Genomic DNA, 14,220 nt, shown 5'->3' on the forward strand with positions numbered 1-14,220 from the left:
GCTTGGCCTTGGTCTCGGATATCGTTTTCTTGCGAAGATAGTAGTGTTTGATCAAAACTCGAACCTCAGATTTTTCCATATTAAAAAAAACTCGGAGGTTAGATGCTTCTCAGTGCTGTAACTTTTAAATGCGTAAACATAAATAACTGAAGTTTTTACAGGCGTCATTTGAAGGATCAAGCTCGACGAAAATGGTTCACATTAGTGAATACTAATGCCATCTCTTAGAATTTTCAGGTACTTATCAGACTGCCTAGTAGGATGCGAAAAAAACTATTAGCCACGAAGAAAGACGTCCTTGCCTCCATGGACCCTAAGCTTTAAAATGTAGCATTAGTTATGGAGCATTGAATTATTCTCAATAAAATTACACAAGTCCATTTTTTTATCTGATCGGAATACCAATTTACTGCAGTGATAATCATGTTGATCGACTCCACCCATATTCTTGTTTTAAATAGAAAAGCTTTAGGAAAATATAATTCTACCTTATCAGTCTGTCCTTTCGAGCGGCGCCTCATTGAAGATAAAGGTCCAACACCTGGAGCTGTAGACAGTAATGAGACAGGTTTCAAATCCATAATTTTGATATAATTGGTTCCACTATTTTTTTCATGTTTCACGAGAAAAGATCCGCGTGGTGCTTCTTTATATTTTGTACCTGTAGCCCGTGCAACAAAATTTTTCAGATTAACCAATAAAGCGTGATTGCAGAAGAAATTGTCAAAATATATATGATAGTCTACTACCTTTCTCGGCAAGACTGTGGTTAGAAGTCCTTGGAGCATCTTCAAGACCACTCGACTACCTAAAGAACATTGTTCCAGTTTAATATTATTTTTTTGGTAATAAGGGTTGGACCCTTTGCCACAGTAAATGTCGCAGTCGATTAAGTATCATTCGCGATTACATATAGACCACAGTTTCCCACAAAACTTTACTGGTTTTTCTTTCATATATTGTTTTAATAAGGTTCTTCCTTAATACTTGACGATCGTGTCATCAGTTGATAGAGCAATTGAAAATAAACCAAATTGTATTATATTTTTTCTAAAAATCGTGAAAAATGTGTTAGGACTCATTACTGCAGATATGGGATTACAAGCTAATAGAGGATCAGTGGACCAATAGTCTTTCTAACACTTCCTGCTGTTGAAAATCAACATTATAATAATTCCTACGGATATATTCAAATCGTAAGGAGAAATTTCGCAACCATTACTAGCTGTGTAATAAATAATATTACTTTTCAATTCTTCCGAAAAAAATATTCAAAGACTTCTGTAAAAGCTGCGTTCCTAATTTTCTTCCTCGTTTATTCTGGCATGAAAAATTAATTCTCAGTGATTCCATGAGACGTTTTTTTACCATCCAACCATTCATAAATGTGATTTAGTTCAAGTTTTGATTGACGGTCTATGTGAATATCACGGATATTTCATAAGACGTTTTTGGGATCATGTCTGATATGTGGATGAGCCAATCATTGTCATGATTTTCAAAATCTTCTGAATCACAATCAGACTCAAAGTCATCGGAATTTTCTGCTTCGAAATTCATGGCATCATCGTCATTCTCCTCTTCGCAATTGACTGTACGACCCAAGCGTTTCGGATGTTTTGCATTTGAAGATGTCGACATTTCGAATTTTTATATATTTTTGCACAAGAGAATATAATCAGTGAGTAGTTTAGTATAGAAAAATACATTTAAGTCATGCTAAAAATTCATGCATGAACTTCGCACAGAGAACAAAGCGCTCGGCTTCTGTTTCGAAAACAAATGCATGCTAAATTACGAGGAGTGAATCTAGGCAACATGTAATTATGGAGGATAATTATTCGACTGCGATACTTACCGTGACATTTGAACGATGCAAATGAAATTTATGATCATCTTTCATCATTCTTTTTACCTGTATTGGATCCTCCATCATGAATTTTAAAAATCTGATAAAAGATTCTTCATCAGTGGTCCCGAAAACCCCCATGTGTAAATTTTTATGGAAATCGAAATGTTTCAGTCATTTTTAGCAGCAATATTGGATCCGCCATCTTAAATTTTTAAAATATGATCACGGATTCGTCATCAGCGGTCCCAAGAACCCCCATGTGCGAAATTTTATAAAAATTAGAGTGTTTCAGTAATTTTTGGATGCCATATTGGATCCGACATCTTGAATTTTGAGAATCTGATCACGGATTTACCACCAGCGGCGCAAAAAGTCCCCATATGCAAATTTTGATCAAAATCGGAATGTTTCCGTAATTTTTGGCAGCCATATTGGATCTGACATCTTGAATTTCTGAAAACTAACCTATAACTTTCTGAATCTTAGGGTCCATGGACGCAAGAATTTCATTTTTCAGAGGTGTATCTTCACGAATTCGAGACGAAAATAATCAAATAAATATTTGCTGCAATGAATAATTCGTATTTCTTGTTAAATAAACGAATATACTTGTTCCAGTTTGGATTTTTTTGCAACTCTCATGACGTATTTCGAAAGTTCAGGAAATTTCACATGAGAATTCATTATTTAAACATTTTGTAACAATCGATTCGGTAGCTGAAAATGTCGCAGAACAAAGTGTTGGAAAAACGGACGTTTGGTCCTTAACGGGTTGATAGATAAACATGGTAAATGATATGCAGCAGTTTAGTTTAGGGAAAAAGAGAAATGGAGAGCGCCAGACAGAGAGAGCTATGCATTAAAAAATGTTTTAAATTTAAAATAATTTTGTAAGATACCAGAAGACTTTGCGATTGAGTGATTTGAAAAATATCAACAGATTCTTAATAGGTCTGATTACATAAAGTTGATTACTGTAAAAGATATAGAACTTTATATTGATATTGATATAGCTAGGATATCAAATCAGCTATTTGAGATGAAGAAAATAATATTTAAAAACATTTGCTACAATTTATAATATAAATCAAGTCCATAAAGATTGGAGTTGACTTAGGAACGTTGAAATCATCTTTCACGTAATAGAGTAATCTGCTAAAAACGATTCAATTTATTTGAATCAAATATTAAAATAAAGCATCATACACATTAAAAATAAATTCAGCAGTATTAAAATATAATGATAGAAAACTGTGAATAAAACATTATGAAAAATGACACAGTGATCACATGAATATCTGCTTTCTTGAACTTTTTAAATCCAAAGTTAATATAGTTTTTATAGAAATCGAGGATGTTATATTGCTTTCTAGATGACTAATTTAATTCAGAGATCATAAAAGCCAGTCCATAGAAAGCTACCTTACCGATATTCTACAGATGCAATGATTCGTGCTATGTTTTCATAATCTTCTAAAACTAATGACATCATCATCAAATTTTACTTTGCAATTTTTCGTAAACAACTTCAAAGGCTTTGCGATTGAGTGACTCGAAAAATAACAAGCAATTCCTAAGAGATCCCTTTGCATACAGTGGATCACTGTAACAGATTTAGAATTTTATATTGATATAGCCAGGATGCGAAATAAACTATTAGCAATTAAGACCAGGTAGGTCCCCATGTAATAATAATATTACATCAACTATTTGAGATGAAGAACATATAATTTGAATGCTCTTGCTGACATTTATGAAATAAATCAGGTACATAATTATTCGAGTCGACTGTAACAAACGATGAAATCATCTTTCACACAATAGAGTGATCTGCTGAAAAGATTCATTTTACTGACTTGAAACAATAATATCTGTGATATTATTTATTCATTGTGAATAAACTTTGGACACTGTGAATAAAAAATTGAAAGTGAAGTATTGAATACGTATATTAAAATGCATTATTGTGTGTAACAGCTGAAAATCTTGGCTTTTCTTAGAACCAACATTTTGTTTTAAATTGTAGTAGAATAAACCCATTTAAAGGGGTCAAGATTTCAAGTTAACAGCATAACGAACATAAAGCTGATTCAACTATAGCAACTTAGTAAACAAAAACTTAGTTTCATTAAAAAGAGATCTTTGGTTTACAGAGATTATCATAGAATACGCCACAATCAGATATGCTGCTTTTGCTTCTAGTAGTAAATAGAGGATGGTGATATAGAGAAGTAGGAGGAGGAGACGATAATATTACAGTTCAGCAGATACTGAAAATATTAGATTTAGATGTAAAAATAAAGGAGCACATTGGCTTCTAAACAGCACCGAAAACTAAAGGAACTATAGTTAGTAATACCTAGTTCCCACCTACTGAGTGTATCTCCACTCTCGGTGCTGAATTCTGCGCTGAGCTGAATAAATCACCATCCTCATATATCGACTTTTTTACGTCTAAAATCATTATTTAATAATGAAGAAATCTAATTTAATAATGCTGATCGTGAAGTATCAATGATATTAAAGTATGCTGTTAGATAACAGTTGCAAATCATTATTTTTCTTAGAAACAACATTTAATTTTTGTTAAATAAATCCAGTTAAACAGATAATGATTTCTTATTACCAGAATCATCAACATACTTTGATTTAACTCTGTCAACTTATGTTAGTAAATGAAAACTTAGTATGATTAAGAGATCTTTGGTTAACAGAGGTTACGATGGAGTGCGCCACTATCAGGTACGCTGCTTTTCATATAGTTGTAACCACGCTTCTCCTGTTAATTCTTGAATTCTCCTAAATCAAGGTAAATAAACTATCAAAAATGTATGTAAAAGAAAGAGAAAGAGTAGAGGAGGAGGAAGAGGAAAAGGAGGACAAAAAGGAGGAGGAGTATGAGGATATATTAATGATGTAGTTAAGACAAGTAGGTACTGAAAATATTGGATTTGATGATTATATCATCCGAATCGTATGATGTGTGACATTTGGATGTGCAAATAAAAGGAGCGCCACAGCTTTAAAATAACAAAAAAACTTAAAGAAACTGTAAGTAACACCTTATTCATGCCCTGTTGAATCTTGAATGATCCTAAATCAAGTTAAATAAGCTCCTGAAATATATGTAGAAGGATGACAAAATAATATAGGGGGGTTGATGAGGAAGAGGAGGATTTAGTTAAGGTAAATAGGATATGAAAATATTAGATAGAATGATAACTTATACGAAATCTTCTGTTTTATAAGATGATTTCCTAAACTACAATTAATTCAGGTGAGGCAGATCAATAAATACACATACATTTTTAAAAATTAAATTTATTAAACTCGTTTCGTTACAATAAATGTATACAAATTATATATCAAATTTTAAAACTTATTGCTTACTTTGCACAGTGTTGCTTTCAGTTCATCAATGTTAAGAAATATTACTGACAGGAAATGTTGATTAAACAATTTAAAAATGTTAATTCAATTACATTTAATTAGTTGCTAAACTAAAGTAATTATTCAATGATACCAACCTCCCGCATTTTATTAACAATTGAAAAAATTTCATGTACATTATTTACGTTTCCAGCTAGTTGATCTTGTAAAAGGGGGGGGGGGATGAAGGAAGAGAAATTGGAAAAGGAGGGGGTGAAGACAGAGAAGTTGGAAAAGGAAGGGGTGATGAAAGAGAAGTTGGGAAAGGAGGGGCTTATGAGAGAGAAGTTAGGAAAGGATGATGTACATGAGGAGCAGAAGGAGGAGTAGAGGAAGAGTAGGAAGAGGAGGAGGTGGAGGAGTATGAGGAAGAGGAGGATATAAACTCAGATTCCATGAATGAACAGCCATGTTTACTCTGTTAATGACAAGAAAGGAGCAGGTGAAGAAAGAGAAGCTGGAAAATGAAAATGGACATATGGAGGAGTAGGAGGAGGGCGATGACGAGGGGTGGAGGAGGAGGAGTAGGAGGATATAAACTCATATTCCATGAATGAACAGTCATTTTTACTGTGTCAGTGGCAAGATGACTAGCACCTGTTCAAATTGTTCCAGAACTTATTCGAGATTTGATTTTCTAAAAAGAAATGAGAAATAATCTTGCTATTGTAACGAAATAAGTTAAATAAATAAATTTTTTAAATTAATGTCTATTTATTGATTTTCCTCACCTGAATTAATTGTAGTTTAGGAAATCATCTTATAAAACAGAAGATTTAGCATAAGTTATCATTCTATCTAATATTTTCAGAACCTGTTTACCTTAACTAAATCTTAATCATATCCTCCTCTTCCTTCTCAACCCCCTATATTATTTTGTCATTCTTCTATATATATTTTAGGAGCTTATTTAACTTGATTCAGAATAATTCAAGATTCAACAGGGGAAAAACGTGATTACAACTATAAGTTAAAGCAGCATATCTGATTGTGGCGCACTCTATGATAATCTCTGTAAACCAAAGACCTCTTGTTAATGAAATTACGTGGTCGTATACTAAGTTGCTACAGATGAGACAAAAGTATGTTCGATTCTATTAATAAGAAATCCTGATCTAGTTAACTGGTTTTATCAAACTCTTCGCAGAGTGCAGTACAAAGAATGGAGATACACTTAGTACGCATGAACAAGGTGTTACCTACAGTTTCTTTAAGTTTTTTTGTTATTTTAAAGCTGTTGCGCTCCTTTTATTTGCACATCCAAATGTCACACAACATACGATTCGGATGATATAATCATTGAATTTAATATTTTTAGTACCTACTTGTCTTAACTACATCGTTACTATATCCTCATCCTCCTCTTCCTTCTCCTACTCCTCCTCCTCTACTCTTTCTCGTTCTTCTACATACATTTTTGATAGATTATTTACCTTGATTTAGGAGAATTCAAGATTTAACAGTAGAAGCGTGGTTACAACTATATGAAAAGCAGCGCACCTGATAGTGGCGCACTCCACCGTGACCTCTGTTATCGAAAGACCTCTTCTCAAGAAAACCAAGTTTTCATTTACCAAGTAGACATAGTTGAATCAAAATATGTTCATGATTCTGGTGATAAGAAATCATTATCTGTTTAACTGGATTTATTTAACAAAAATTAAATGTTGGTTTTAAGAAAAATAATCATTTGCAACCTTTATCTAACATCATACTTTAATATCATTGATACTATCATTGATCTAATATTTTCAGTAACTGCTAAACTGTAATATTATCGTATCCTCCTCCTACTTCTCTATATCACCATCCTCTATTTACAACTAGAAGCAAAAGTAGCACATCTGATTGGGGCGCACTCTATGATAATCTCTGTAAACCAAAGACCTCTTTTTAATGAAACTAAGTTTTCGTTTACTAAGTTGTTATAGTTGAATCAGCTTTATGTTCGTTATGCCGTTAACTTGAAATCCTGGCCCCTCTAAATGGGTTTATTTTACTACAATTTAAAACAAAATGTTGGTTCTAAGAAAAACCAGGATTTTCAGCTGTTATACATAATAGTGCATTTTAATATACGTGTTCAATACTTCACTTTCAATTTTTGATTCACAGTGTTCTTGCATTAGATATTATTGTTTCAAGTCAGTAAATTGAATCTTTTCAGCAGATCACTCTATTGTGTGAAAGATGATTTCATCGTTTGTTACAGTCGACTCTAATAATTATGTACCTGATTTACTTTATAAATGCTAGAAGAGCATTCAAATTATTCAAATTATATGTTCTTCATCTCAAATAGTTGATGTAATATTATTATTACAGGGGGACCTACCTGCTCTTAATTGCCAATAGTTTATTTCGCATCCTGGCTATATCAATATAAAATTCTAAATCTGTTACAGTGATCCACTGTATGCAAAGGGATCTTTTAGGAATCGGTTGGTATTTTTCGAGTCACTCAATCGCAAAGCCTTTGAAGTTGTTTACGAAAAATTGCACAGTAAATTTTGATGATGATGTCATTAGTTTTAAAAGATTATGAAAACATAGCACGAATCACTGCATCTGTAAAATATCGGTAAGGTAGGTTTCTATGGACTGAATTTTATGATCTCTGAATTAAATTAGTTATCTAGAAAGCAATATACCATTCTCGATTTCTATAAAAACTATATTAACTTTGGATTTTTTAATTTCTGTAAAGTATATTAACTTTGGATTTAAAAACTTTCAGAAAGCAGATATTCACGTGATCACTGTGTCATTTTTTATAATGCTTGATTCACAGTTTTCTTGCTTTAAATTTTAATACTGCTGAATTTATTTTTGTTATTTATGATGCTTTATTTTAATATTTGAAGTAAATAAAGTGAATATTTTTTAGCAGACTACTCTATTATATGAAAGATGATTTGAACGTTTCTTAGTCAACTTCAATTTTTATGGAGCTGATTTATTTTATAAATTCAATCAAGCATTTTCAAATATTATTTTCTTCATCTGAAATGGCTGATTTGACATCCTAGCTATATCAATATCAATATAAAGTTCTATATCTGTTACAATAATCAAGTGCATGTAATCAGACCAATTAACAATCTGTTGGTATTTTTCAAGTCACTCGATCGCAAAGCCTTCTGCAATCTTACAAGATTATTTTTGATTAAGAACATTTTTTAATACATAGCTCTCTTACTCTCTCTCCATCTATCTTTCTCTCTAAGGTATACATGCAGCATAGGATTTACTGTCTCTATCCAATAATAAATCACCCTTTTTTCCGCAATGTTGTAGAAGGTTATAAATTATAATAGACGCATACAACGTTTCTGCAGTTTAAAAAATGTACTGCGTCCCTAAAAATAACTTTGAAGTTGTTTACAAAAAATTTTTAAGTATAATTTGATGAAGCCATTAAGAATATTGTGGAAACATCGCACGAACCACTAGAGCTGTAGAATATCGGTAAGGTAGGTTTCTATGGTCTCTGATAGTACTATATATCTACCTTTTTGTTTCAGTAGATTCAACATTATCTATCAGGAAGCACTAAATCAAATTAATAGTCAAAAACAGGATGCCATGCGTAACCCCCATATCAAATGTCACCTATCCATATGCATCTTTTGCGCATTAAAAAAAATAAAGGCAGATGTCTTTTAGTTAAAGTTCGGTTGAAGTTTTCAAAAAATATTTCTTCGAATTACTACCCTCTCATTTGCATGTGAAATAAACCATCTACGTCATCATCTTATTTCCCGAGCGTCGGCTCAGCTATCAAAGGGGATGCCGATTCACCACCCTGCAGTCTTCTGCTCAAACCTGTTAAAACTTGCAAAATACGTTTCTCAGAAATTACCCTAAATATAATCGTATCACACACTCTACATCAAAGACACCGACTATTTCTCAGAATTTTATTGACAATAACAAGCAATTACATTCCACGATAAATTCATCAATATACAGGAAATATGATACCACTTACGTTATCATATCTTCTGGCGGCTCACTTATCAGGGGATGACGACTCATCACCTAGCACTCTTAACCACCTTCACCAGGATACACATCTTATAACTCAGACGGATATGCACTCACACATAGCGATCCAGACTCCGACTTACTTTTTACTATTCGTACGCAAAAAAAGTTGAAACATGGCAACACTGTAGCTAAGGATTTCTGGAACTATGGTGACGTCATCAGAATGGAATTTTGTTTACCGAGAATTGTTTAACTTCATATGAAATATGACGCCCCTGTCGGCAAATATCAAAAGAGAACGTTTAATTAATTTACTTCACATATATACGGATTCCAGGAATTAACGATGACGTCATCAGAATGGAAGTCTGTTTACCGAAAATGGTTTAACATTATATAATATATGACACGCCTGTCGGAAAATATCAAAGGAGAACGTTTAATTAATTGACTTCACATATATATGGATTCCAGGAATCGACGATGACGTCATCAGAATGGAATTTTCTTTACCGAGAATTGTTTAGCATTATATAAAATATGACGCCCCTGTTGACAAATATCAAAGAAGAACGTTTAATTAATTGACTTCACATATGTATGGATTCCAGTAATCGACGATGACGTCATCCGAATGGCATTTTGTTTACCGAGAATTGTTATAATGTCACGAGAGTGGTTGCAGATCTTGGAAATTTTCAATGACGCACCATTGCGATAAAACATTTAACAGATATTATTTTAGGGTGAAAGACTTAAATTCCGGGAATAGCAGGTATTGCATAGCCTAATATTGTGATATCATATATCATATCATATTCCTTATTTTGGGGGCTGAAAGATTCCTTTCCCATGATTTTTAAGTATTGATTTTCGATTTTGATAGTTTGAATCGGATATTTCAAAAGTGTTATAAATAAGTCAGCACAACGAGCGAAACCAATCTTACCGCATTCTGTGCTCTAGCGGCAAGGTTGCTATTCGTACGGAAAAAGTGGTCTAGAACCCCCTACCTATCTGCTCTTAGTGATGTTTCTAGCAATCTAATGCTAAGAATTTCTTTAAAAAACATCTAAATTATTTGAGAATTATCGACTCCAATGGATTATAAACAGTACATTCCTGATCCAGCCCACTGTATACATGGCGGATACTAAATGCAGCTTAAAAAGTTGTATGAAGCACCAGTCGCATTGTGAGAAATTTCATCGATCATAAGTAAGTTAGCGAATAAATCTACCTGAAGTTCTGAACGTTCAAATGAACAAAATATTTTTACACATTTCTGTTATACCCGTAAGTATGGTTCTAACTGCAATTAAAATTTTGCATTATAATTTCAGAAGTAAATTTGATCACAAACAAAAATCGTAGCTAGAAGCTTCAGATGTTGTTTTACAATTCGAACATCTTGAAAAACGCATGGTGGAGCTAGAGCCGATTTTTTTATGGGCTAAAAGAAATAATATTATATTAATACCTTAACAGTACTAATACACGAACCAGGTAGATAAAAAAAAGAACATCGGGAAAAATTGCTATTCATATTGTTAAACAAAATAGCTCCCTTAAAAGGAACCGTGGAAAAGACAAATATAATATAGTTTTCAGTATTTTTGTAATTTATTTATTTTTGTTTCTCTTTATTTTACAATCATTCATTGCAAAAGTGTTAGTATTTCTAATCGGGTGTGTTTTGATTTATGTTCTCTTGACTATAGAAGATGAAAAGCCTGATTCGCAAAAGAAGTGGAGCTAATGTTGGAAGGCTAACGAGAGCCCTTTCTCAAAAATCTCTGAACTTCAGTAGCAGTTTACTAGCTTCAAGCTCATTTACTAGAGCCTTCCTCTTGGAAACTCCAGTTCAGTTCACTACGGTAAGTTGCTTATCCTTCCCACCCTTTGCATGCAATTGAAATTTTTACTCACTTTCGAGGGAATAGGCCTTATCAAACTCCTTGGTGGCTATATTGACTGCGATGCTCGCATTCTTCAGATAGCTGAAGAGCTCATGCGGTAGAGTTCTGGATTTGTAACCGGAAGGTGATGGATCAGTTCTCGCTGCCTGCACTTTTTGTGCTTGTTTTACGTTCAGTTTTCCGCATGTAAACGAAGTAAACATTTTTTTGAAAACATTCCATATGTCTCGAAGACACGAACCGGTGTATGAGATAGAATATTATTGTATTCCCAATTTCGAAAAAGTTTTCGTCATATGATCAAGCTTAACATTTTTTTATTTCATGTTTAATGTTTATCTCCGTGATAAAAAGTCGAAAACAGCACTCAAATACATTAAACTTGGCTATTCTATTTCCCTCTATGTTATAATCCTCCATTAAATGCCTTATAAAAACCTATAGAAATAGACAAAAGGATATATAGAACCACATGGAAAATTTATAAATTCTATACGGCTCTATATGGTTCTATGTATCCTTTTTTCCATTTGTATAAGTTTCTATGAGGCAGTTAAGAGAGGGAAGGGACGCCAAGAAAAATAAGGTGTTAAGGCTGTTCGAACGGTATCCAAAAAATAGCAAAATTTGTGGAACACTCAAATTTTTCTTCAAAGATTCGATAAATCGAGATTAGGGTTTTAGAAAGGCACATACAAAATTTCATGACCTCAGAAAGGTTTTCGCGGGGGCAGACCATTAAGTACATCTCTGATTTTTCGAAAAAATAAGATAAGTGCTCAAAAGTGAGAGCGAAAAAGTGTAGCAATGACATGAAGGGGGGAGGAACCCGATTGATGCCGCAATGAACTCGCTCTTGTTGAATATTTACTAAACATCTTTATTTTCATACTTCAAGAATTTATAATAATCTTGATATTGTCCTTAAAACTATTTATTGCATTTTTTAAAGATCTTGTCTTAACGTAAATTATAATAATTATATAACATTATTATATCAAATAAAACTATAGACATATGTACATGTTTGTTGTGTTGTAATGTACAAGGAAAATATGGGAATGACGCATTAGGTATACTCGTATAAATCAGGCAAGATCGCTTTTTACCAATTTGAAAAACGTGTTAAAATTGATTAAAAGTCAACGAATTTTGGAAAATTACTACGTGCGGGAGTTACATAGGAGGGGTGGTATGAGCTGAAAGGTCCACGGATTTTTTGTGATCGATTTTGAACAGAATGGTCTCCTAAATCCGACTGTATAAGGATCTTTCGCAAATTCATGGCCGTTCTCTAGATATTGTTAATAAAACTTTTTTTACCAATTTTGCTGTATCTTCTAGAATTATTTAAATTTGAATGAATTTGGTTGTTAAATTATTACATGTTATTGAAATCAACCATTTTTTTAGAGTGCAATTTTATGTGTGCATGATTATTTTTGTAAAAAGGGAAAAAAGCATCTTATAATAATCGATTTTTACGCATTTTTTATTAATGTTTTTCAGATTTGTCCACAGAATTAATTACATTATAAAAGCACTCATGAAACTTCTTTTGCATATTTTTGCACCTGACTCATATTTTACGTAAAGAAGCATACAAGTTTTGCAACAAGTTTCTTTGAACCTGATTGTAAAACGCGACATTTATTAGAATTTGTACATTTTGTTTCTTCATTCTGTTAAAGGGCCCATAGAGAGAAAAAATTTGTCTGAGAATTTGTGTCGCATCTCGAATAATTTATTTAAGAAATACAAAATTAATTTAAAAGGAAATAAATCTTTAAAGATCAACTGGGGGTTGATAATATTAACCATTTTTTCTTAATATTTTATTTTTTATTTTCTTGTAATAATATAGCGAGGCTGACGTAGTCTATTAAAATTCGATTTACGAATATTGTACAAAAGTTTGATTTTTCTCCGCTGAATATGATCTTAAAGAATGGCGAGGTCGTTCGAGGCAAGCAACCGACCGCTCAACTGGCCTGGCCACTTATCTTCTACACTTGAAGGAAGCAACAGCTCGAAAGCTCGCACTCGAACTGTGCCTGCGGTCAACCACCTTACCAATCTGAAACCTGAATTGCGCCCGGCGTAAAAGGTATAAAAAGAGGTCGTTTTCAGTTAGAATAAATTGCGCACAAAGGAGCTTCAAGTTTTCTTCCATTCAAATGGGACAATGGGAAAAGAATATTGAAATACTCCTCTCATGAAAAACAATGTGTGATTTCAAACTGACATTTTTACTTTGCGTTTCTGTACTATGGTTCAGCTAGAATGAAAAAGTGCAATATATTGTTTTATTATTATTTATATTATATTTTATATTATGTACGATTTTGGGGCTCTTGGTGGGTGGACACTAACTCATTCTAGCCTGCTCCGCTTTTGTTTCTTCACGCCTGAGTGTTCGCCCGAGTGACAACCGCAGGCCCCGCGCACCCGCCGGAGCTCCTGCTATACCTACCTGCGGCGCAGCATCGATTATATTTAATTATATATATATATATATATATATCAAACCGAATCAAACCGAAGGGCCTATGACAAAGCCACCGAACGCGTCCTCGGGTTGCGGATAGAGGGTCCCTGTACCAAGGGTTTCTGCTGAATATGGTTACAAAAATAAATAGGCAGTCGCGGACAATTGTCCAGGGGTGGTCGGGAAGGAATTAACCCCCAAGCGGAGGTGTGAAAACCGCGCCGAAAGCTGAATGGCACCTGGGTGAGGTGTGTAGAACGGTGACTCTGGGATACCAGGCGACCTCTCAGAGTAAGCAGCCTTATCCTTGCATGCGGGGCTCTACAAGGATGGACGAACCCCTTTCCCTAGCTTCTCGTGGGAACAACAATGACCACATCAAACATAGTTGTAGTAAGTGCGGTTCAAAACAACAGAACGCGCAGGGCTCCCGACAATGGGGCGATGGATCAGCGGGATCTCGTGACCTTTGGGTGGACGGAGCGACTGAATCACGACTTGCTAGACTGCTACGATGCGAGTGTGGCCCGTGAACGGGGTTA

The 14,220-nt window shown here is 33.7% G+C and overlaps 1 protein-coding gene across 2 annotated transcripts in view; it reads left to right on the forward strand.

Annotated features, from left to right (window-relative positions):
* The window catches only part of LOC117179452 (rho GTPase-activating protein 20-like), a 419,532-nt gene that overhangs the window by 299,378 nt on the left and 105,934 nt on the right, over nt 1-14,220 (forward strand). For both annotated transcript variants that reach the window (XM_033371276.1, XM_033371277.1), the window contains exon 3: nt 10,993-11,148. In XM_033371276.1, the coding sequence (XP_033227167.1) occupies nt 10,993-11,148 (156 nt within the window). The remainder of the gene's footprint in view (nt 1-10,992; nt 11,149-14,220) is intronic.

The sequence above is a fragment of the Belonocnema kinseyi genome, chromosome 9 (assembly GCF_010883055.1).
Source record: "Belonocnema kinseyi isolate 2016_QV_RU_SX_M_011 chromosome 9, B_treatae_v1, whole genome shotgun sequence".
In the NCBI taxonomy this organism is placed as follows: Eukaryota; Metazoa; Arthropoda; class Insecta; order Hymenoptera; family Cynipidae; genus Belonocnema; species Belonocnema kinseyi.